Here is a 25,298-nt window from a genome sequence, read left to right on the forward strand (position 1 = left end):
TAAGGACAGGTAGGACAGTAGTGGCCTAAATTAAAGTCTGGCCGAAGATGACTTAGAAATCATTCATTATGGTTTTTTTTACACCTTGGAGAATGAAATTGTCTTTCTTTTGTTGTTTAGAGGTTATTTTGTTGATCACTGTGCCCACCCTCATAATTCTATCTAGACTTGCCCCAAGTCGCTCGTTTTTTTTTTTCTTTTATTTTTTTTTAAATAAAGTCGCTTTAAAATAAAGGGGGAAAAACCATTTTATTAAATTCCCTTTTAAATCCGCGCGCGAGAGAGCGCGGGGGTTTTTTTTTTTTAAACGCGGGCCAAAAAAAAAAAAAAATATTCTCCCCGCGGGGGGGGGGGGAGGGGGGGGGGAGGGGGGGCCGCCCCCCCCCCCCCCCCCCCCCCTTTTTTTTTTTCCCCCCCCCCCCCCCCCCCCCCTCCCCTCTCCTCCCCTCCCCCCCAAATAAAAAAACCCACCCCGAGCAAAACAAATTCTATCATCAGTTAACTCAAAAACTAGACATAAAGGACTTATCGTGATACTGCCCCTTTAGCACCCCACTATGGTCCCTAAGAACGGCGTTTGATTACAAAATAGTAAACCCCTGCATACTAAGCAATTTCAAGCGTAACTGCCCTAGCTTACGTTAATGCACAACACCCAGCCCGGGACCTGACTCTCCATCCGAGAATCGAACTCGACAACACATATCAAAATGAGGGTCATGAAGTCCTCTTGATACCCCCCCTGGTAAGTTTCAGTCCAAAACGAAACAAGACATTCATCGCCTCCCCTCATCGTGCAACTTTTTCTCACTAAGCTTGGCCTTTATTTTGTAATCAATTGATTTATTTTGAAAAATAAAATATAGATAACATAAGAAAAAGAACAAGAAGAATTATTACCTGAGCAACGTCCAAGTCTTGTCATGAATATGGACGACCACCGTGCACGAACTTCGGTGGATTGGTTTCTGCTCTGTTAAAGAGAAAGGATCAGAAAATAAAAACATGCGAGATTAAAACGCGCAATTAATTTGAAAGCTTCACAAAGAAACTGTTTCAATATATTTCGGTTATACAAGCAGGTTTATGTCAATCCTCTCGCTTTGCAAGGAATATCAACTTCAAACACAGTAAATTATTATAAAGACACGATTTACAAGTAACGCAGTCAAATGCACCCGAGAATTGCCCCTCTTACAAGAAAAATACCCCGGCCCTTTAAACGTCAGATACATTATAAACCCCTTTTGGAAATAGGCTAAACAAAATTGTTTTGGAACAAATTTAATTTCAGGCTTATTTTCTAAGTGATGTTGACTGCAGTTCGACAATAAAAAAGCCTATCGATTTATCACAAACTTGTAGGGAAAATTTTCACTAACTTGCGCAATTTGTTTCTCACAATCGCTAGATTGACAGAAATATCTTGTCACTGTACATGTGGTCACATACTGCAGTAAAAAATTCAAATTACAAGTCACAAGCAGCAAATACTGATCCGACATGCCATATTTTTGCCTGGTTTTTCTTAACGCGCTTTCCAAGCGACTGCCAGCTAAAATACCTCAACAAAATACATGCGTTTTATAGTTCAGTCTTACCTTGAAGAGGAATAAAGGACCATTTACTATGAGACATTGCGGCACCGATGTCCAAGCGAAGCATGTGCTCGCAAGACTCCGTTGAAATGAAGTTCTTGTCCTGGTATTTGTGTTTCGCTACAGCTCCAAGCGTTGGCACTCCCAAATTGAACCTCGCATGATGCTTTTCCGTAGAAATAAGCGCGAAAAAAAGGTAGGTTTCTGCTCGTTATTTTTAACATGGATGGCAAACGTCCGCCATCAAGAACGCCACATGGCAAATAGTTTATCACATGTATAATTTACAATTTAAATATTAAGAGTGTCGTTTTAATGCGACCATTTGATTGGTTCTCTTCGCATTATAATCAAATGCAGAACATTTGAAATTTTTAAAACGTGGTCCCGGTGTATTTAAATGAACAGGAGTGTATGGGAAATTAAAAACGTAACTGAACGCTTTCTAGCCGAGCTAAAGTCCTTTAAACTTGGCGAATCAAAACTTTTGCCTAGTTTCTTAACTTCACAACTCATAAGTTGTCCAGAATTCAATTTTTGAAAAAGATATTTGCCGTTGGATTCCCATACAAGCACTGTAATTTCTAACCGCGTTGCCTACTCGTCAAGATGGCGTCGAAAACCGTGATAAGGTCTATTTCAGCCCGATTGACCGGGAAAAATTAAAGAGACGGAACCAAAACAGTGACACATAAAGCTGCATCGTTCACGACTATCGTAGCTTTACCGACGGTTGTAACTTTATTCATAAAGCAAATTCGCATACTTCTAAAGTGGAATTACATGAGCAAAATTATGCCATTTTGACCGCCCAGTTTCGAAAGCGAAGCTATTTTCTCAAAAAAGGTTTATCGTGGTAACCGGGTTGGAGTGTTCATATGGGAAACTTTTCATCCTGGCTGCCGAGATCTCGTTTGTAGTAACCGAGATTTCGGCAACCAGGCTGCCCCGCCTTCTCATATGAACACATCGAAATTTTTAGAACGAAAATAAGAGTGATATGAGGCGAGAACTCGGTAACTTGTTAAGCCCGGTCGACCGGGCTCATATGAAGAGCCCATTCATATGAGCCCGGTTACCGGGACGTGTTTTGTCTTCTGTCCTTCTGTTCAACGATTCATCTCACCGAGATGAATCACGGTGGGCACAAAGTGACCCAAAAACGCTCACCTTCATTCATCTTTTTCGTTTTTTTACACTGGCTACCTGAAATTTTGCATAAATATAGAACTCGTCATTCTGAAAAATCGTATGTTTTTTTGTTTTTCGAATTTCGAGATTTGGCGGGAAAATTACGTCACAAAGTTGACGCCAATTTTTTTTTTAATTAATGTGGAACATTTTATGACAGTTTCTGAAAGAACTTGTCGCAAAGATCCTAAAATTGAAAAAAATTCTGAAAAACGTCAATCCAAACCAAAGTTATGGTGCATTGAAGTTTGAGTTTTCCGCCATTTTGAGCTATTTTTAGTAACAAAATGGCGGGAAATTCCAACTTCAATTAGCGATAACTTTTGATTAGATTGACATATCTCAGAAATTTTTTCAGTTTCAAGAGCTTTGCGACAAGTTCTTTCAGAAACTGTCAAAAATAGTCCATCCAGGTGTAAAATTTAAAGGAGCCACGTCAAGGACAACGCATCTCAAAAAAAATGGCAAGTTTATTTTGTTTGTCATTCATTATCTGTTTTAATGTTCGTCAGTCAAAACCAACCTGGTTTATTTTCAAGTTTTTATTACTTTGTTGGTTTTTTCTGTGTTAGAAAACTTATAATTAATTTTGTAGTAAATAATAAAGATGGTAAATGTTAAGCTCGGTAATAAATAATGAATTAAGATGAAGTAGTCAACATGACACGAGCATGGGACATACCCGATTCCCGTCGGGGACTCAGAATTTTTCTTTGTCCCATGCTCGTGTCATGTTGAATACTTCATCTTTATTCTAATAATTAATTTGAGTTTTCATTCGGTTGAAAATCAATCAGAAAGATGACCTAATAAAAAAGCAATTGGCCTACTGAAAAGTGTCGCTCGTATTTGTCGTTGCTGTAAGTCTGAAAAAATGAAATCAAGCTGTATAAACCAGTTATTTTGCTTTGAGTCTAATAACCATAGAATATGATCCAGTGAGTTTTATTTTCAGACGGCTTTTTTTCTCTTGTGGAACTGGTCAATCAAAGTCAGCTATTTAAATATACATAAATAAGTGAAAAGGGGTCCGGAAGGGTCTCCATAACTTGACGTGATGAAATATTTTAACGCAATGTTTTGTTTCGATTGATAATATTATTGGCAACTGATCAGGCCCAACATCTGTGCAAAGTTTGAGGGAAATCGGTGATTTGAGCTGTATCGCCCCAGGCCTCGTTCTCTCGTGGACATGGTCTTAATCAACTGGCTAAAACTTGGAAGGAGACATTGGTCTTGAGATTTTTCTTGGTAGCTCATGTTTCTGTTTGCTAATGGCTTTGAGCAGTTTGGATTGCTCTCCTAACAGCTCGTATATTCCTTTGATTCTGCAATAAAAAATGATATTAAAATAATTAGAGACGAACCTCCCTGTTTAAACACTTCTATCTCCTAACCGACCACTTCAAAACCGTAATTGCCCCCAGTCAAACTGATATGTTCAATACGTCATTGCGACCGTTTGAAAGACGTTTGTTTCATTAACTCACAATTTCCCTGTTTACTTTAATTTTCTGTTGTAATCTACGTTTATTTCATGGAGCAATAGTTTTTTTGTAATACGGTATGACAGCCTTTAGGAGGTTTTATTTTGGTTTTGCAATAAAAAAACAATTTGTTTGTCCAGTTATAAGCGCCAATGATAAATTCACCTCAGCAGGTTCTAATAATCCTGTGAAACGTCATTAAATGTTTAGGAGGCGAAAAAAGCAAGATTGATTATTTTATAGAGATTAAATAAAAAGGGGCTTAGGATACATCCTTGACGTGCACCTCTTGAGTATGAGAAAGATCGAGTTTTGTTTTCTCCAACAATTATCAGTGGAGCATGAAGAGTTGCAGTAGAGACTGTTAATCAAAATGTAAAAATTTCCTTGTTTGCTTGTTGCTCTTTGCTTTTTTTTAAATGCTTGAAATTTGATACATAAACTCCAGAATACTTGTGATTTTTTTTTTTTTAATGTCAATTTTTAATATGTATATATATAAATCTTCTACAACTTTAAGAATAGATGTATTTTATACTTAATGCTGATCGCCAGTTTATACCAGTGATCTAATGATCACTGATTGGCCCTTCAGGGTAAATAAAGCTTTTATCATTTATTATTATTATGTTTACTTTGAGTAGCTTGTAAAATAATCCCTCGTGCCAAACGGAGTCGAAAGCCTTGCGGAAATCGAAATAGATTTTCTCTTTAATTTGTGGTAGTGAACATATTTATCTTCAGTCAACTCTCTTTTAACGGACACCTCTTTAAAACGGACACTTGGTGTTGGTCTCGTCCACACCGTTTTTCATTCATTTTTTAATTACTGTGACTAAACTCCCTATAAGACGGACAACTCTCTAAGACAGCCAGTTGGAGCTGGTCCCGACAGTGTCCGTCTTATAAAGAGTGGACTGTACGTTTCAAATAAATCATGCTAAAAAAGAGATATATATTGTGGTGAAAGTGAAAACGACTAATAAACAGCAATCTCAAGATACTTTGTCACAGAATAGGTAGAACGCAATAATAACGTTGTGAGTCACGAGTTTGAATATTCGCATAGTTCATGCTCGTACCTATTGTCCTGCTCTTCCATTCTCTCCAACAGGGGGCGAAATTCAGGGGGGAGCTCTGAAGGAGACTTTACTTCTTCTGTTTCTTTTTCTTCTTCTGGTTTGCTAAAGCCCAAAAGCTTCTCATAGAACTAATAAAAAGAATAAAATCGTAGAATTAACACTGTGCATGTGTGTCATTTCAATGCTGTATTAATTAAAATACCTTGGATTCGTTCTTGTTTGGATATTCGACATGTTTTTTAACATGAGCACGCTTAGCAATTGATTTAGGGACAGTTTCCTCCATTTCTAAAACCAGCTCCACCTGAAAAACAAAGAAACAAAACTGGAGAGCTATAATCGACTGAAGGTACAATCCCTACGAATCTATTTACATTAAATTTGCTTCCAAAGCGAGAAAGAAGAAATATAATTATGGCACTACAAAGCACCAATTGTGTCCGTGGATGTATGCTAAGCAAGAATGTAATGTGGAGCCTATTCTTGTTTAAAATTTATATGTGAAATCCCCTCCGACAACCCACCTTCCTTATGTGACCAACGACCACATTTCTGGAGTCAGAAACTTTTTATACTTGACTTACCAGGGTAAGCCAATTTTCCGAGTACGAGAATCGTCTTCTATCCCGTGTTTGCTTTATGTAGGCCAGATAGCTAATTTACAAGTAATTTTAAAATGGGCGTGGCCAGCTATCAGTAACAAGGTCTATTGTATTCATTAGTGTTTAGTGGCTGTTATACCTGCATCACATAGCGATTAATCAAGGCATTGACTTGAATCTTTTCAATATCTCCCACTGCGAGACCGACCTAAAAGTCACACAAATAAAAACGGTAATTAGGAAATTAAATTGATATTGTATCGAAAGAGTCAGTGTTAATTTTGAAATATTTTAAAGAACCCCAAAAACCGCATTATCATTAACACTCCTCATGGCATGCATGTGGCATTTAATGCTTCAAGAACGGAAATTTTGTCGGTTAATGCAACCGCAATCTCTCGACTGGCTTATGGAGGCAGCCAAATAAAATTTTCGCAAAAACAGCCTGTTTTTACTGGTTTTTTATTTATACACCAATACAAAAAGATTTTACAGCGCGACGCGCCTTGCCATGGCCACCCAACAAACTTTTTTACAAGTGTGCTCTCGTAATATGATTATTTATTTGACGAACATGCCTCCTGCAAAGTTGAATATGATCGAGTAGATAATTGTTACATCGTATTTATCAACAAAACGTAGTAAAAACGTAGATTTTAAAATATGACACGTAAAAAAGTTTGTTGGGTGGCCACGGTAAGGCGCGTAGCACTGTAATTGGTCAGTTTCGACACTGACCAATTACTGATGACAAACTTTACACGAGTCTTACAGCCAATAACATCACGACTTAACTGACCAATCAGCTTCAACGGACCAGACTTATAACATCATCGACTGACAGCAACTTTTCACTTGACTCTGAAGATGACTTCCGCTCAGGTTGTCGAAACGTCAGTCACCAACAACAGTTCTTCTCAGAACTACTCTCACCCGGACGATCACACTATACGAACTACTGATACTCCTGGGTTCAAACCATTTACTTTAATACTTAATTGTATAGCTTACCAACATGTTCATAAGAATGATCGGCATTCCCAGCACAAACAAAAAGAACACTATGTTCGTCAGTGCAGCATATCTCAGTTTGTCCCACGGCATAAAGATGTCGGCGTAGTTGAGTTCACCCAGTGTCATCACAAATATGGTCATCATGGAATACGGAAAAGTGGCGTACGGCTCCTGACAGACAACATTATAGCACAACTGAGGTAAAGCGCACGCTCTGATTGGTTAATTTACCGTCTACTATTTGCCCATGGGTGTACGCTGACGTATGTCTTTAACCTGAGCGCGCGCGCTGATCTGATGCGACATGGCACAAGAAAGTGCAGCTACTTCACGACTTTATGCATATTTTCTCAATTTTCCTGTGAATTTGAAAAGCTAAACATAAGAACGTCCATCTCTCCATAATGCTGAAAGACTTTTAGGCATAAGGCACGCCTGAAATCAAAATCGGGGAGAGAAAGATAGAGTTACATCCCACCAGAGTCCCTAAGGTAGGGACAATAAAATTAATACTCCTGATCGCTTTACGTTACAGAAACCTGAGTAAGCGCAGTGCGGTCGGTTTTTCTCTAGTGCAGCCCTTTCTTTTCCACTGTTTATCGCACTAACATATGGTTATGTAAATCAGAAAAAGCATTAAATTTCTTGACTACAAAATCTGCGTCAGAATTAACGACCTATCGTTTGTGCTTCGTGTTTGTGACTTCTTACTTGAACTTCTACTTTGCACTGATAATGACATTCGTCTAAGGTCAAGACGTCGTCGACGGTTTATATATATGTTTTGTTTTTAAACCTTTTTTTAGTCCTTAAATGCTTCTAAGCGGTCTTTTCACGCAAATGCTTATCGTCAAGTCGCTTTTTAGGCGTTAAATGTAAAGATACTACTGAGAAAACATGATTGAATCAGTGACGAAAATGTTTACTTAGCCTTACCGTTTCCTCGTCTAAGAGCAGATAAAACGTGCTGCTAAATGCCATGACAAACATGAAAAATAGCAACAGAACCTGGGAAAAGAAACAAAGATACGCCATTCACTTTCGCACCATTGTACAGAAAGAGAAGACATAACAAACATTGTGTTTTTTTGCTGGCTGGGCTTACAAACAAGGGCAAGAAAAAAAATACTCACACACTGAATTGGGGCTGCGTACCAATTCAGAAACCAATTATCGCACTGGGTCAGGTGATCCAGTTTTTGCTGTTAACCGTACGAGGCAACAGCTTTCCCACTCACCCAGCCCATTTGCCTGTCTGTTTGTTTTCACTTTTGACGCGGGTATCGAAAAAAATATGAATAGAGTCCGGCAGTAAGGGTTTGCCTGTTGGTATAAGCTAAGTTTCTGATTTGTCACTGTTGCATTCTTGTGAGATGACGGCACGCAGTGTGTAACAACATTAATTTATTTCCTTGAAAAAGTAAAAAAAAATTACAAAGTACCTTAAAGAGGGTGGCAAACATTGTTGTCAACATGATAATATATTGACCATACGATGAAAATCTGAAATTTAGAAAGATGGATACAATGGTTTTAAACAAGATAATTCAGTACTTCGTTCATGACAGCATAGTACAATATTAAAATACTCCCGATTACTCGATCGGAAAGTCTTTTCCAGCAGATTTGCTTCACTTACTGTAATGATTCGATTTACCGCCCGGGGCGCTTATTTACTTTTGGCACCTCAAGGGAGGGCGCTTATTCGAGACAGGGCGCTTATTCGGGACAGGGCGCTTATTTAATTTTTTTGAGAAACAACCAAATGTTCAAAACAAAACCTAACAAATATTTAAAAAACTAACAATAACAGAAACTGTAACAGTGACAAATTGTTGAAAGTTCAGTTACTTTTAAAAGAATTGTTCATTTTAGCAGTACCGGTATCTGGTAGGCCATGGGTTCGATTCCCGTCGGGGACTCAGAATTTTTCTTTGTCCCATGCTCGTGTCATTATTGAAAAAAATCATTTTCATTAAATATATACCTGTACGGTAGAGTGAGTGTTCATGAGTTTATCTATTCGACGTCAATGACTTCAGTAGGGACAGTTATCCACGATAGGGACGTTAATTAGAATAGAGGCGCGTTTATAAGAGTGGGACGCTTATTAGAATGGGGGCGCTTATTGGAATAGGGGCGCTGATTAACAAAAACACATTCAAAGTGGGGCGCTTATTCGGAAGAGAGCGCTTACTGGAAGGAGGGCGCTAAATCGAATCATTACGGTAGTCAAAAACTGCAGTTTCACCCGGTATTTCTCGAACTCCCTATTTCTCAAGCCAATTTTTGTTTCCCTTGGAGATTCGAGAAATCGGGATCCCACTCTGTAAATACAACCGTACAGTAAGCTGTTTTAGACCGGGGGGGGGGGGGGTACTTGGGTAAATTTTTGTTGGGTATTCTATGGCCCCAACTTAGTCACTTTCTGGGAGCTGTTTGTCAAATATTGAACAACAGCAATAAATTCGGTAACATTTTTTTCGGCGAATGTTTTCGTTCATAAATCACAACTTGCCAGAATTTTCGTACTCTCAAAATCCTGGAAAAGTATGACCCCATTCTAGTCACCCTATAAAAAATGCTTGAAATGGCGACCCCATTATAGTCAGTGAAGTCGTGAAATGGCGACCCCATCCAGCGGCACATCCCCATTAGCCCATTTATAGGAAGTGCCCCCCCCCCCCCCCCCCCGGGGGGTTTAGAAGTTTGCAATAAGAATTTCGTCTTTGAAAATCCAATGGGCCAGCAATTGTTTTTATTGCACGACGTCTTTGGTAACATTAGTAGTGACAAATGTTTTAGTGTTTGGGTTAATTTACGTTTTGATAATAAGAAAAAGAAAGTACTACTAAGAAGAGGTTTTTCCAAATCAGTACCTTGTTCAAGTTACTGAGACATTTCTGCTAGTAAAAACAGCTAAATTTACCTTCTGAGGAACAGAATAAGATTAACCCATCCAAAAAACAAGGCCAGTGATCCAACTTCCTGCTTTAATCCCAGTTTACAGTCACATGGAGGAAGAATGTAGAAAAGTGCCATGACAAACCCGGCCCAGTCCAGACAGTTAGTGAACGAAAGAAAGTACTTCAGTCTCTGAAACAGGAGAAAACAATTGTTGTTAGTGTATAGCTCTTAAATTCTTTTCTTTGCGAAAGAGGGCTTACTCATTGGTTAAATCACGTTAATTAACATTTTTCCCTCCGGCGGCGCGGGCCGCGCGGCCGGCCCCCCCGCGCCCCCGGGCCCCCCCCCGGCCGGCCCCCGGGGCGGCGAGCGGGCCCGGCCGCCCCGCCCGCCCGGGCGCGCACCCCGGCGCTCGGGGGGGGGCGCGGGGGCCGCGCCGGCGGAGGGGGGGGGACCACAAGGACCCGGCGCAAGCCCCAGCGTCCCAGATAATAGACGGTCGTAAGTTGCATCCATGTTTTATTCGCCCACCTCCCCTTCGGCGCTGTGTGTTATTTTGCATATCTCTGCCTAAGCTTAATCTTGCCACACTTAGCTTGGGTAGTTGGTTGTTTTATTAACTGTGAAAATGGTTTGTTACTAAGAAAGACCTCAACCAACCAACCTGTTTTTTAAACTGAAGCAATTCCTTTATCACGTGAAATATCGTGATTATAAAGACTATGAATTGACCACTCTGAATGCCCTGTAAAAAATACAACATATTTATAACACAGTTAATAACCGAATAGATCCTAAATGTCTACTAAAAGGAACCAATTTGTAGCTGCTACTGTACTGTATATACAAAGATAGCTTTCAGACAACAAAGAATTCCGCCACTGTCACAACTTGTCAGCTGCTTACTAAGTAGCCTTTACTCACTTTTAAGTTGTAGATAAAATAATTGCGGGAATTACGTCATAATAACGTATTTCGTGACGAAATACGCGTCATAGCCCCGCATATGCTAAATTAAAAAAAGTGCGATTTTGATTTTATGCAGCATTGTCTTTTCTCCGTTGCGCATACATTTATTGTTTTCGCGTTTAATCACCCCTTAAGTTTGACCATATATGGTCATGTGGCGGGAAATTTGAATTTGTTTAATTACCTGTAACTTTATGCCATTTTATCCTATTGAGATGGGGTTTTCACTGTTAATCTTGTTTTTCAGTAACAAAAATATCTGTAACGTTTTAAACACTGCTTTACAGATTTTTAATGTTGTTACTAAAAATAGGTGTCACTTACGTCATCATACTTTCAAGAAAAGCGAAAATACCTTTACAATTGTAAAAAATTAAAGAAAAATGTCTTCCAATTAATATGGTCTAATGTCTTGCTTCATTTAAAATATAATCTTCTTCTCTGTGAGCCAAAAAAAAGTTTAAGAATCTTGCGGGAGAAAAAGCCCTAGCAACCGACCATCGTGTGATAAACAGCACATAATTAGTGGGGTGGCGAGGTGCTTATTGTCGCAAACACTTGCGTCAAAAAAAAAAAAACAGTTTTCTTACCGCATGATTCAATCGACACGGGACGTCAAAGGAAATGTATTCCTGTAAGAAATGAGGATAATTAAAAAAACGGTTACGTCTAAGCTGGACAGTATTTCAGTGAATGGTCACGGTCATCACGAGTCTTAAAAGTCTCCAAAAAAAAAACGTTTAGCATTTTATATATCACTGTTTTATTTAAAATGCCAAACAGTGCGTTCGGGGTTATTTGAAATTGGTCCTCAAAAACTGAAGATGCGCAGAATTACACTTTCCGTATAAAAATTTTTCTAGTTTCAAAGTAATTATACTTAACAATTTATCAAGTTAAATCAAGGGAAAAAATAATTACCATGATGGGCTCAGCGGACAGAGTAAACAGTTTTCTTTTTTCGTGCTCAATTTTCCGCCGCTAGAGAGACGATTGGAAATCTAGACTAATACGGTTTGGGTTAACCTATTTATACCGGTTCGTACGAACAGTCGAAACATTCAATAGGCCATTTCCGAGTTACCCTTTGCCTCTGTTTCAAGACGAGTCTACGTGCGAAACCATTCAAATGAAAATGAGTTTGATTTGCATAAAAATGGACCTGATGGTAAAACTCATTTTCATTTGAATGGTTTCGCACGTAGAATCGTTTTGAAATGGAGGCAAATGGTAACTCGGAAATGGCCTATTCTCTACCGTTTGTTCATTTCTTCCACGTGTAGTCTCTCGTCAAGAATAACAATAACTGAAAACCGAATTTTATATAGTATGGCGGTCTCTTTTTATTGGTTAATTGAGTTTGGAGATTAAAAACAGTTACTACTATTTAATGATCCTCACAGCTGTTTTTTTTTTTTTTTGTAAAAAAAAAAATGGTTAGCACTTATGACTTAACTTTCTTACCTTAATGCGGCACACTTATTTAACGTATTTCTTACATGGTTACTTCATTTTAAATTTCCGTGTGCAAGGAGTCAGTTTCACTGACAAGGAGTTTAAAATCGAGGAATTTTATACCGGAAAACTAAAATATCAATAAAAGATTATCAATGCTAGTCACCTTTCTTGGCAAGGTTTCATTTAAATGACAAAGTTTCCTCTCATTAGCCCGCGAGTAGAGAGCAAGAGCGGTCAGCGGAATAACAAAGAGAAGATACAGAAGTAAATTGAGTACCAAAGATTTCCATCCAAACGTCTGCCTGAGGGATGGGAGGGACAGGAAGCAGTTAAAAAAAAGATTCGTAATACATGCACTTAAAAAACATACGGCGAACGCAAAGAGAAAACTCATCAATAAAAAATGCAAACATTTTTACTACACTTGTTTAACAACTAGTTTGAACAACACAGTCGGTTAAACTTCCCCCCGGCGGGGCCGCCCCCGGACGCGGGCCGCCGCGGCCCCCCCCCCGGCGTGATTAATGTAATTAAGGATAATCCAAAATTAAATCATTACTATTCTTACCATTTTTTGTTCATAACCATAAAACAAACGGGATGAGACAAACAGTTGATTCGACGATGCTTCAACATGGTCTGTAATGAAAAATAGATAGCAACATTAATGATGGCTGAACTTTCTTTTCAAACAGAAAAATGCATGTAACCATGCCACCCTCACTCGTACCTTGAGTACCACAAGAGAATCCTCATTAGGCCTCTCGTCAGTCCCTTGGATCATCGTGAAGTCGTACGTAACCTTGCAAAACCAGTTGACTGTTAATGAAATGTCTGTAATGCTTTGCAGACGGTATAAGAGACAATGCATCAATTCTTTAGCGGCCGAATGCACTTCAGACGCGCAGTTCCTGCTTTATTGCTGTCATTTGAACAATTCAAATTTTCTAACTCAAAAACGAGTTCGGTGACTCCGTGACCTCCATTTGTTATTATTGAATAATGATAAGCATGTTTCTGTTAAGATTCAACTTTTTGCAAAAAAGTTGAAAAAAGTTGTATCTTAACATGCTAATCATTATTCAATAATAACAAATGGAGGTCACGGGGGTCACCGAACTCGTTTTTGGTTATAAGCTTTTTAAGCGTAAATTAAGGGTGTTTTAAACAGACAAACAGGTTGTACCGTGACGTCAAGAAAATAATCACAATTTGTTTATCAATGATTGAGCATATGTTTGATATCATTTTTGTAGTCGTAACTGATAAATATTTGTAGCACCGACAAATTAAAGTATAAGAGCTGGAAATTACTTGAAACTGTTTTAAGCCTCTGTACGAGGTAAACTGTTATAATTATTCTGACTGGGATTAGACTGAATTAAACGTACTTTGTAATCCTCACTGTCAGGGTTTCCGTATTCTGTAATGCACTGATCCATAAATCTCTAGAAATGCAAGCAAAAAAGGTATGGTTATAGCCCTTTAACTGGAAAGAAAATATTGAGATTAAAATAATAACCACAACGCAGTCTTTTGTTATCGCAAAGCTAGTTGTATAGGTGTTTTACACCTGCTCTTAGAACAAAGTCTACAAATAAGAAATGGGCTCTTGGCTTTGAGGGCGTGAAAAATAATGTCCTACGAATTTTCTCTATTTGCTTAGCTTACTAGCATACACTATTGGCTACAACTCGTTTATGACAAAGGTCCCTTCTTTGTTAATAACTTTAAGTTCTGCCTGTAAGCGAGTGAGTCAAGATCTCCATTAAACACCATTTCCCTTGATGATATTTTGGTCAACTTGATATAAAAGAAACCTGGAAGTAGCAGGCACCTCCCGCTCAGCCATAGAGCTGACACATTTGATGAGGGTGCAGGAATGTATAATATTCCTTACCATAGCAACTTCCGGCATTTTTATCACAAGGTTTTTCATCGTTGCCATGTGCCCTGGGGCGCAAATCGTCAGCACTTCGCTCCATCTGTAAAAAAAAATCAACAAAAAAAAAGTGAACTAAGACTTAAAGCTGATTTCCAGTCCGTATGCAAAAACTAGCGAGTGGGTCCTTTTAATTTTGAATTCGTTGAACGTTACCTTCGTTGAAGATAATGTTTTTTTCGTTTTTCGCGTTGGAGTTTGAAAATAGCGTCAAGGTTCTTCTACTTTTATTATTTGTTCTGCAAGGATATCTGGCGTTAATAATGAAGAAAAGGTAATTTTTTGTAATTTTTTTTTTTTTTTTTTTGAGGTTCACATAAACATTCAGCCGAATTGCGCAGTACGGACTGTAATTCATCTTTAAACCACATATATAGTTAACTGTTGCTGGAGACATAAGGACACTTGAGGGACCACGTATTAAGAGGCCCCATATATGGGAAGAGACCCTTTGATGAAGGTTTCAAATGCAGGGACCCTGAGTGATCAGGCGCCCGAATCCGCGTACTGCGTAACGAGTCCACTTACTGCACACGAACCCGGGGATACTTTGAGTTACCGATTTGTAAGACACATAGGTTTAGAAACACTTTCATTATGAATCATAGTTTTAATTATAAATAGTTTGTAATATTTTATTTTGTGTATACGATTATCATTGTACAGTTGTAGAGTAGTTCGTAATTCAGCCGCTCCGGTGGCTGCAATGAGTTTACTAATATATCATCTATCTCATCTATCTATTTGTATCCTTGTGGTAAATGTACCAACAAAGGGGTCTCAGTGTAAAAGAGGGCGACTACATACGTACTCCACTAACTAGAGAGGCTGATCACACACTGACACGTGCTGATCAGTTGCAGAGCACATGAAATGCCAAGTGCACAACATTGCACTCGTAGTCTAGAACCTCAACCGCCTGCTAGGAAGACAGTTAGAAAAAAACATACCGTTTGCTTCGCCTATCTAAAATTATTATTTCTGTAGATCATTAAACAGTTAGTATAATTTTCACTATGTTTGCTTTGTTCCTTTCTTTTAGCTTTTTTAACTAACCTCTCGTGGCTTGCTATAGCAAGTGCTACATTTTTCCTGTCACTGTTCAGTGCTGCGTCCAAAACATTATGATTCTTTTTGTTCATGAGTATCTCTTGTTCCGGATTAGACAGCAAGCTTGAAACAACTTCTGGAGAATCGTGGATGGCAGCCAAATGTAAAGCAGTGTTCTGTAAAAGAGGAGGAAAAGCAATGAAGTGCAATTACTATCTTAATGAAGCAAACAATACACTTCCCATAACGAGGTTTACATGTTATTATTGAAGATAAACTTCCTCGAACAGTAGCAGTCCTTCGATTAATTTTCCCTGTTTGGTAAATCTCCTTCCTTGAATAATGCTCGCCTTACCTTCTTCTGAGCTAACCTGTCTTGAAAATTCAACCCTCGATCTTCCCCCCCCCCCCCCCCTCCCTCTCTACCTCTACTATTAACTAGAATAGGGATGACTCCAGCCTTCACCCCAACAACACTGAAACTAAAAATTAGTCGCAAAAAACGTATTGCAAAACACTTAACACATGTTCACATTTTATGCATAAGTCGGATAATGAAACAAGTTTTTAATGGTACGAATAATCGCACCTTTTTTGGTGCAAAAAAATAAAACAATCGCCCCCCCCCCCCCCCCTATTATTCGAGGATACCTCGTACATTATGTTCTTGCTTGAGTTGTTGTAAGATAATTTTTATGATTTCATTTAGCTGATGTAGCTCACAAGTTATTATTTGAGATTTACTCGCCTGATTTTTGTCATAGAGGTTGATACATTTAGGGTGATGCTGTAAAATGCACTCCACGCATCGCTTGGATCCTCTCGTGGCAGCGATATGTAGTGCTGTTCTGTCCTTTAAATAATCCCTGAAAATGTTCCACCAAAAAATTCAGCACATTGCATACAATTTACAACCTTCTCTTGTTCTACCGGGTACTAAATAAGTCACTTCATACTAAATTTTAATGAAAAGTTACTTGCTAAGGAACCAATACATAACAGACATAAATTGAGGATAATACATGGTTGCGCGGAGATATGAAATTTATCTTCTCGTGTTCAAATCGATATAAATTTTTTTAAGCGAACGAGTGAGATATCGATTTAAACACGAGAAGATAAATTTCATTTCTTCAAACATTCATGTATTATTTTGTTTATGTTATAAACCTGCTAATAACGAGGTTTTTGACAATTTCCCGAAGATTTCCGACCATTTTCCGAAGATTCCGTATTTACTGTTTTAAGAAATCAAATTTCCGCGGGACAACTATTTAACAATTGACGGCGAGCGGAGCGGGTTCAAACCCCGACCATCTAAAACAAAAATAGTAATTTTTTATGGAAGTTATTGTAAAATTCAGCGAAGACAAGCGCGCTCGAGAGTTGTACAGAATAGTACCACCGTTTGCAATCAGATTGCGCGATTACCAATAGTAGGTCAGTGTGGTTATCTAACAGCCGATAGTTCCTTGACAGAAACACCCTATTTTTTAAATAAAAATTCTGAGCTCATAATCCAGTTGTTACTTACCAGTTGATGTACAATAATGGTATCAAACGAATGCTTAGTTACTGCATGAGTAAAATTAAGGGTTTTTTTATCAAGTTATACTGTTGCAAGGAAACCTGAATGTATTAGGATGACCACAGCTTTTCAACAATACATGACGCGCATATTTTCCCACGAAATTGTAGATTACGAGTAATAGATTTACCCATAGCATTAAAGTTTGTGGAAAGTGGAAAGTTGGAAACTGTTGACAGCGTTTTACCTAAATTCTAATAATTTCCAACTAGGTTCTCAGTGAATTTCCATCTGAAACTTACTTTTCCACAGTTGCACCCAGGCTCAGCAAAAGTTCCACCACTCGGTCATGTCCTTCTATGCATGCGAAGTGTAGAGCGGTCAGGCCATTGCTGTTTTTCTGGTTTAAGGAACGAATATTCCGACCAGACAGCAACGCTTCAACAACTTCATGCCAGCCAAATCTGAAAAACAACACAAATCAAGCGGACTTTTCTCGTTTTGTCTTTTATATTATGTCATTTTTTAAACACAATTCAGTTTTTTGGTAGTCTTAAGTAATTTGGAGCAAAAAAAAGACCAATTGGGTAGTAGAAATGTGCAGCGATGTGTAAAAAGTAATTTAGCACAATTAGTAAAGCCCACGCGGAATAGACTGGGGAGAGTATGGAGGCGATTTTCAATGACATTCTCGTCCCCATAGCCTTTTTTGTTGATAACGGACAGGGCCTTGGCAAGAGCATTGAAGGGCTCTGAACACACAGGATTTTTTGTTTTTGATTTAAAAAAAATAATACTTTGTCCCAAAGCCCTTCGTTTCTTGTGCCAAGGCCCCACCGGCTAAAAGGAACTAAAAGAGGTATGGGGATGAGAATGTTTCAATTAGTGTACATGCTGTGTTACCTGGCGGCCGTATGAAGAGGCGTGATAAGTAGTCTATTGGTCACTGTAGTGCTTGCTTTATTTCGCTTCATGAACAGTAAGATATTCTGTTGGATTCAAAACAAGCCAATTTTAGTGAAGAATGCTCTTTTGTGATCGTTCGGTGAAATGTGTTATTTCTTATTGTTTCCTTTTGAATCCCTTTCCTTATATTAAGTAGCTGTGAATCATTATTTGTCAAACGAGCAGTAAATGTTTAATTCGCCGTGAACAGGCGTAATGTTGACCCAGAAGACGATCAGCTCTCCGAATACGATAACGACTACTTCGACAACGACCCTGGTGTTTTTAAGGTGGAGAAAATGGTGCCATTCGTCACATCCAAAACAAAGAACTCGGATAATAATGAAGACAACAAACAAGGCTTTACTTTGGACTATATTTTCAAAATGTATCGCCATGCAACTTATGTTTAAAAAACGTTGACTTTTTTTCCTTAAAGCGTGAGATACGTATGTTTTTGTTGTGAATGAAAGAACCGCTTTACATCCCATTAAATGTGTTCTAGACCTCCCCTTTACCCACACAGCGGTCAAACGCAAAAATTGACGTCACATCCGGTCTTTGCCGCCTCGAACTTTTGACTCGAAAGCGGGCAAACTTTTGCAAGAAATTGTTAAAGAAATAGTACGGTGATTAACAGTTCAAGCTGGGACACTCAGTGGAGATGAATTATCAAATTTCCAATCCATAAGCGGCGTATAAACCTTAACTTTCCAGGGACGGCGTTAACTTTTAGCTTTAAAGCGAAAGTTTTCAGAAAATTTAAGGCTTTGTATGGAAAATTTTGGCGAGAATTACACAGGAACTGCGCACGCGCGTTGCATTTGACCGCTGTGTGCCCTTTGCCACCCTCGTCTCTTACCTGAAGATGACCATATTTTGCAGCAGCGTGTACTGGGGCAATCCCTTTGGTGTCTTTGTCAGTAATCAGTCGGTACGCTGAACGTTCCTGAGAAAAAAATACATTTGATGATTTAACACAGTTGTTTTACTTAAAAATTACCTTAAAATAGTCAGTATATCATATTTAGGTTCGTGAAGTCCTTTAAGTGGATAAATAAGTTATTTTTTCATGGGAAAGGTATGATGAGATAAGGTATGATGGTTTGGCTTCTTTCCTCTTCATGAAGTTTACTCATAAGCGGCGATCGGGCGCAAGTAAGTGTCGTATTTTGAGATATTACAATAAATAAATAATAATAATAATAATAATAATAATAATAATAATAATAATAATAATAATAATAATAATAAAAAGATCTATATAGCGCCAGTATTCATAGCTCATGGCGCTTTACAGAAAAATATAATTAAAAATAGAATTTACATTAAAAATTTACATGAGTGATAAAAAATATACAAACTAATAAAATAGCTAAGCTGTAAAGATGAAAATAAAACTAAGAATCATTAAAACCTTTAAATGAAAACTAACTAATTATCTGACTAAATTAGCTAATTAACTAAGAAAATAATTAACTGACTAGCTAAACTATCTAATTAACTAACTGACTGACCAAAAGTCTAATATAAAACTTGTTAACAAGGCAAGTCTCTATACAAGTCTTAAAATCTGATAGCGAGTCGCTCTCTCTTATATTGCTCAGAAGAGAGTAAGAGATGTGTCAAATTATTTCAACATGGCTCTAAGGCGTCAAAGCCAGAAGCATATCTCTTAACGTAGCGGTTAACCCTCGGACGTACAAGCAAATTCATACCCCCACCATCGTATGGATGGAACCCCTCCCTGGATTTTATCGTTCTATTGAGCAGCGAGATTATTTTGCTCTGAGTGGAAAGCCCGTCGCTTACTCTACAAGATGACATTTTTTGTGGTTTGTGACGTCATATTACGTTACGTGACGTCATTAGATCGGCCATCTTGGATCCGCCATCTCGGATTTCACCATTCTAATTCATTTTCTATTTCACCACCTTCTTTCTTCAAAATAACGTAAATGAATGCAAAATCAAGCCATAATGCTAATGGAAGCAAAAATAAAAATTGTTCAATTCTTTACAAAAAATAGAAAAATTAAGAAAAAGGTTAAAAAAAGGTATCGATTTCCAGACCTGCTTGTAATTGTAACGTCAAATATCATGAGCACATGGTTGACATATCAAAATTTCCGCAAGGGATAAATAAACAGCTACTGAAAGTTTCAGCATATAGAGCAAATCCTCTTTTCAAAATGTCCGAAAAACCTTTCACGGAGTGATCAATGTCACACAAGCGTACCTGCAAAAGAACCTCCATAGTGGCTGTATGTCCAACGGCCACTCGAACACAAGATCGCATATCCACATCTTTGATCGTGACGTCAGCACCAGCGTTGATTAACGCCTGCACAGACTCTGTTGCACCCTCCCCAGCTGCTAAGAAGAGAGGGGTGCGCCAGAATTTGTCACGTGGGTCAACTGAAGCACCCTAAACATTATAAAAAACAATTTAGTTCTTGAATGAATAAACTACAATGCCTCGTGTTATTAGCGCACACACATTCTGTGCATCACCAGATGTTCCGGAGGAAAGCCAGGGTTTTCAAATTTTCTCGGTGTAGTTTGTTCGGTTTCGCCTGTAGGTTTAAATAATTTACATTGCTAAAAGCACGCAACCTACGGTTAAAGCCGCAAGGGAAAGCGTAGTGGGTACATTTGTTTTTATTAAAAAAATAACTGTCCAGCGAGCCCGCCCGTGGACGCGCACCCGCCGCCGGAGGAGAGGGGAGGGCAGAAGCACACGCGGGCGGGGGCGCCCCCCCCCCCCCAGATGACCGCGGAGAACGGGCACAACCAGACCAGCCGGGCCCCCCCCCCCTATAGGCGTGTTTTTGAGCGATAACATAGTTTCGGCCACAATGAAAATCCGAGTAGAAAGTTACCAAACTTTTTATCACTTTCTGGTTGAGGTAAACATCAGTTACGTAAGACGATAAATGCTTTATTTAATATTACCTGGTGTAAAAGATACTGTACAACAACTAAGTGGTTGTTAAACGCAGCCATATGCAGGGGAGTCAAGCCTTGGTTGTCAGTCAAACGGGTTTTACAAATGCCTTCATCTTGAGATGCGAAGAGTTGAACAATCCCTATAACACCTTGAGCGCACGCAACATGGAACGCAGTACATCCGTCACTTTTCTAGCTCAACCAGTTGAAAAAAAAGTAAATGGATAAAAAATGAAAAAGTGGAATGAATGAATAAATGAATAAAAAAACGAAACAACGAAGAATGGAACGAAAGATGCAACGAACGTATTTAGGAAGGAGTCAATCAATCAATCAGTCGATTGGTCTGTCTGCCAGTCCTACCGTCCGTTGTCAGACAGTCAGAAATCGAGGCATTCATTCAGTCGGTCAGCCAGCCAGTCAGTCGGCCAGCCAGCTAGCCAGCCAGTTAGTTATCAGTAAGCTAGTCAGTCAGCCAGTCAGCCAGTCAGCCAGTTAGTCAGTCAGTCAGTCGGTTTAACAGCCAGCCAGTTAAGCAGTTAGCCAGTCAGTTCGCCAGTTAGTCAGTTAGTCAGTCAATCGGTCGGTCGGTCGGTCGGTCAGTCGGTCAGTCGGTCAGTCGGTCAGTCGGTCAGGTCAGTCAGTCAGTCAGTCAGTCCGTCAGTCAGTCCGTCCGTCCGTCCGTCCGTCCGTCCGAGTGAGTGAGTCAGTCCGTCAGCTTTCTGTCTGTCAGTCAGCCAGTCAGCCAGCAAGTTAAGCAGTTAGCAAGTCAGATCACCAGTTAGTTAGGCATTCCGTCCGTCTGTACGTCAGTCAGTCAGTCAGTCAAACAAACAATATATAAAATTCAGCATTTTGTTGAATTAATGAAAATAAAACTCTGGTCAGTCAACAAACAAACAATATATAAAATTCAGCATTTTGTTGAATTAATGACAATAAAACTACTGGGACACCAGTAATTGTGTTACCCTTCAAAGTCGTTTTTTTTTTTTTTTTAATATACATTTCTTTTGTCAGTTGTTCTGCTTACCTTTGGCTGTCGAATGTAAGCTCCATTGTCCAAGCAAAGTTGTACCACCTAAAACCAAAACGATTGAAAGCATCAGGCCTTGGTCTCACCCTTGGAGAAGAATTTAGAATTATCTTGAAGAAATCGCCTACCTCAGATATTCCACTTTCGACTGCCAAGTGAAGCAGAGTGCTGCCCTCAGAATCCACATTGTAAAGTAAATCATCCATAACTGTTTGTTTTGATTTAGCTGCCAGCAAAAACAATGCCGCGTTATTGGGCTTTTACTTACTGAGTCAAAGTCTCTGTTGGGGCGATAATTTAAATTGTATTCATTAACTATTCATGAGGGTGCAAACCAATCCCAGCACTGTACAGATCACATGTACGCAACTATAAACCCCAACATCAAACAATAGAATTACTTTTGATACAGACTCCTGCCAGCTAATTAGTATTCATTAACTTTTGATACAGATCTCTACTGATTCGCATAACAAAACTTTGCATTCAATTTATTGTTTCATTCACAAGTAGAATAAATATCGCGTCCGACGCCGCAGGCTCGCCTATCGGCTCGCCATGTAACGGCCAACAGATCTCCCGCTCATATTTTATCTACTACTTATAATTTAATTTCGAGGTCTTGGCGACCAACAAAGTTACTTTGACCTTATGTTGATGTCAATGTTAAAATATCTAGGGAAATAGACAAAACGGGTAAAAATCCCCGTTGCATGGTGGCGGTTACTTCGAAACATCTGGGGTCATAAATTTTAAATTGCTACAACATCAAATATTACTTTCGCACATTTCAAAACGACCTGATTCAAATAAAAAGTCAGTTAGTCAGTCAATCAGTCAGTTACAAACAATTCTAAAATCATTCTACATTCTGCTGACCATCTTCAAAGAAAAATTCCGCGGCGTTCCTGGATCCTTTTTCCACAGCTCGCGTCAGAGGCGTCATGCTATCGTCGTCACGACAGTTTGCAGAGGCTCCGTGCTCAATCTTGAACAAGAATACACAACCAAATAAGGCAGTTAAAGTAGCACTCGGAGTCAATTTTACCATATAAATCTACTACGAATATTGCTCAGCTCGAAACCAAGTAGAATATAGTCTAACGCCAGGTTTCCACAAAACCCACCCCCACAAGTATTTTGTAAGGTTGCCCTCATATATAGGTCGACCGTGCCCATTTTTAAAATCTTGCATGAAGAAAGGGCTTGTCTTGCCCCAAAACCCAACACACTGAACCCAGCCAGCGAATTAACTGTTAAGCCTCGTGCTTCCACGCATGCAAAGTAGTGTGACTAAATTTGTCTATTACATGTATCTATGTCTAATGACATAGATTAAACTGACCAATAAGTTAAATACAGGTTTGAGGTTTTGTGTCATCAGGGGTTTTTAATCGAGCTAGGTTCGTCTTCCAAAGCTTGAGACTGGCTGGTTGGGTGGTTTATCTAAGTAGAAATAATGAGATTGTATAGGCTTGGACAGGTATATGCTTAGAATTGATCATGTGGCATTGTATGGTGTATAATGGCAGCTAAAGGGGAAGAGGGTGGGCATACAATCAAGGATCACTTTAAGGACTTGGATTTGGAGGCTTTACGTCACGGAATTTTTTTTATGAGTTAGTGCGTGAAGGAAGATACTTTCTGAGAGTATTCAGCTCAAAACACACAAGCGAAGATCTGACCAAGAATAAATGGGGGACGTCTTGATTATACTGAACAACACTACGAGCATTATACAGTGTACAGTAAGTCAGGCTTCAAAAGCAAATAAAAATTCGCATAAAATGGGCTATTGAGGCAAGTTTGGGTTTATAACTGAGGCTTTTAATTTGATTTGTTTTTATCGCCATGGGGGTGATATGAGGTTACTAACCAATAATTTGCAGATGGAAACTTTGTCCTTGTCGGCAGCGATGTGCAGGGCGGTCCGCGAATTATGTCCTCTGATGTCTACCTCGCTATTGGCACGTTGAAGGAACGCCTGAAATATAAAAAGGTAATACCTAAGTCTTATGGATGTGTTTTATTTATCGAAATTGACTGATGTTAATTTTATTAGTTTTTCTCACAAAGAGGCGATGTAGCTAATTTTTTATTAAATTAGACCAATGTCAAAGGATGTATCAGTATTATGCGAGTTAACTCAATAAGAGAAAATGTATGAGCTGAGGACTGAAACTCCCGTCCTCTTTCGGAAGCTGGCGCAACCACGACGGCGAAGGCGATCCCAAGACAGCGTCGTTTAAAAAGATAAGTTATTATAATTTATATTTACGAATTTCGAAAATTGCCTATCGGTTTCTGAACTATCTTCAGCGAAGACAGCATCAAATGCCAAGTAGAAATAAAAATAACTTGCCGTATAAAGAACAGGCAAAAACGGTCATTTCACGATGTTGTAGAGGACGGTTAAATGTATCAAAATGTGTGAAGCACTTGTACAGCCATTGTTCTGCAGATTAAACATTTTTTTTTTGAAATATTCTTGTCGCCGTCGCTGTCGTTGCCCGCGCAAACTTCCTAACAATAAGTTACTAGTAAAAGAATTCGTCTGTTGGTCAATATATTCCTACCTTAACAATGCTCTCGTCCCTAGTCCGCACCGCGGTATGAAGCGGTGCACTTTGGCTCTCATCCAGAATAGTTGTGTCAGCCCCAGCCTCCAAGAGCATCTCCATGATTTTGACGTGACGCCCTAATATGGCATTGTGGACTGGAGTTCTTCCTGACTTGTCCAGGAGATTCAGATCTATGCAACAAATTCTTGAAACTTAGAAGTTTTAATGGAATTAAAAAAAGGGAAGTCTTGTCAACTCGTAAGACTCGTGTAACTTCTTCTGAACTATTGTAACTGCAGCGCATAGTAGACACTTAGAGTTGACTATACACGCGTTAGGAGGGGAATTCTAGGCCAACTTTGCAAACAAATCAAAGAACACAGAACGAAAACAACATACGTGGACATTTTTTTAAGATTGACTAAGGTTATTCACACCAGTATAGGTTAAGTAAAAACCTTTGAATACAGAGGACCAGACCACGCAAAACTAAGCCACTTGACTTTTTTTTTTGCTGTGGGATGTCTTGGCTTAGAAATAAACGTCAAACGTCGCTATTAAAGTGTAACTTAACCAAAGCTGTCACTAAATCTGCCCTTTTGCCATAGTGCAAGCCGTGCAGTCAATTTCATTAAGTCGATAACAGCTGAATATGAATATCAATCGATAACAATCCATGTCAATTAATCATTTGATATTGGAGAGCGATAAACAATAGAGTAAATGGTTAAAATCTTGTGACTTAGCAATCGATAACAACCAATATCAATAAGAGAATTTTACTTGGACTATCAATTGGCCATCGAATGGCCGATACCAATCAATTAACTAACCATTATCGATTGATATCGATTGATTTCCGATCATCGATTTATAAGGGCGGGAGTTATACCAGTTTATATTTTTATGTTTTTTTTTTAATTTTTTGTATAACACATTACCAGGTTCAGACTCCAATATGTCCTTAACTTTAGGTACA

General features: G+C 38.8%; 1 protein-coding gene across 1 annotated transcript; it reads right to left on the reverse strand.

Annotated features, from left to right (window-relative positions):
* Positions 1-3,250: 3,250 nt before the first annotated feature.
* Positions 3,251-25,298, reverse strand: LOC144638612 (transient receptor potential cation channel subfamily A member 1-like). Its single transcript, XM_078497812.1, has 28 exons — positions 25,261-25,298; positions 24,335-24,510; positions 23,635-23,742; positions 22,638-22,746; positions 21,887-21,984; positions 21,756-21,803; positions 20,729-20,914; positions 20,013-20,201; positions 18,636-18,722; positions 17,732-17,817; positions 17,131-17,292; positions 16,049-16,166; positions 15,307-15,476; positions 14,209-14,293; positions 13,700-13,756; positions 13,039-13,110; positions 12,877-12,947; positions 12,472-12,610; positions 11,441-11,482; positions 10,546-10,626; positions 9,904-10,070; positions 8,417-8,477; positions 7,911-7,982; positions 6,972-7,145; positions 6,100-6,168; positions 5,561-5,662; positions 5,359-5,486; positions 3,251-4,117 (listed from the first exon to the last, which is right to left on the reverse strand). Exons 2-28 carry the CDS (start codon positions 24,437-24,439, stop codon positions 4,000-4,002), a joined length of 2,904 nt encoding a protein of 967 aa, XP_078353938.1. The 5' UTR covers positions 24,440-24,510; positions 25,261-25,298; the 3' UTR covers positions 3,251-3,999.

Source organism: Oculina patagonica, chromosome 14 (assembly GCF_052425735.1).
Source record: "Oculina patagonica isolate OP01 chromosome 14, crgOcupat, whole genome shotgun sequence".
Classification (NCBI taxonomy): Eukaryota; Metazoa; Cnidaria; class Anthozoa; order Scleractinia; family Oculinidae; genus Oculina; species Oculina patagonica.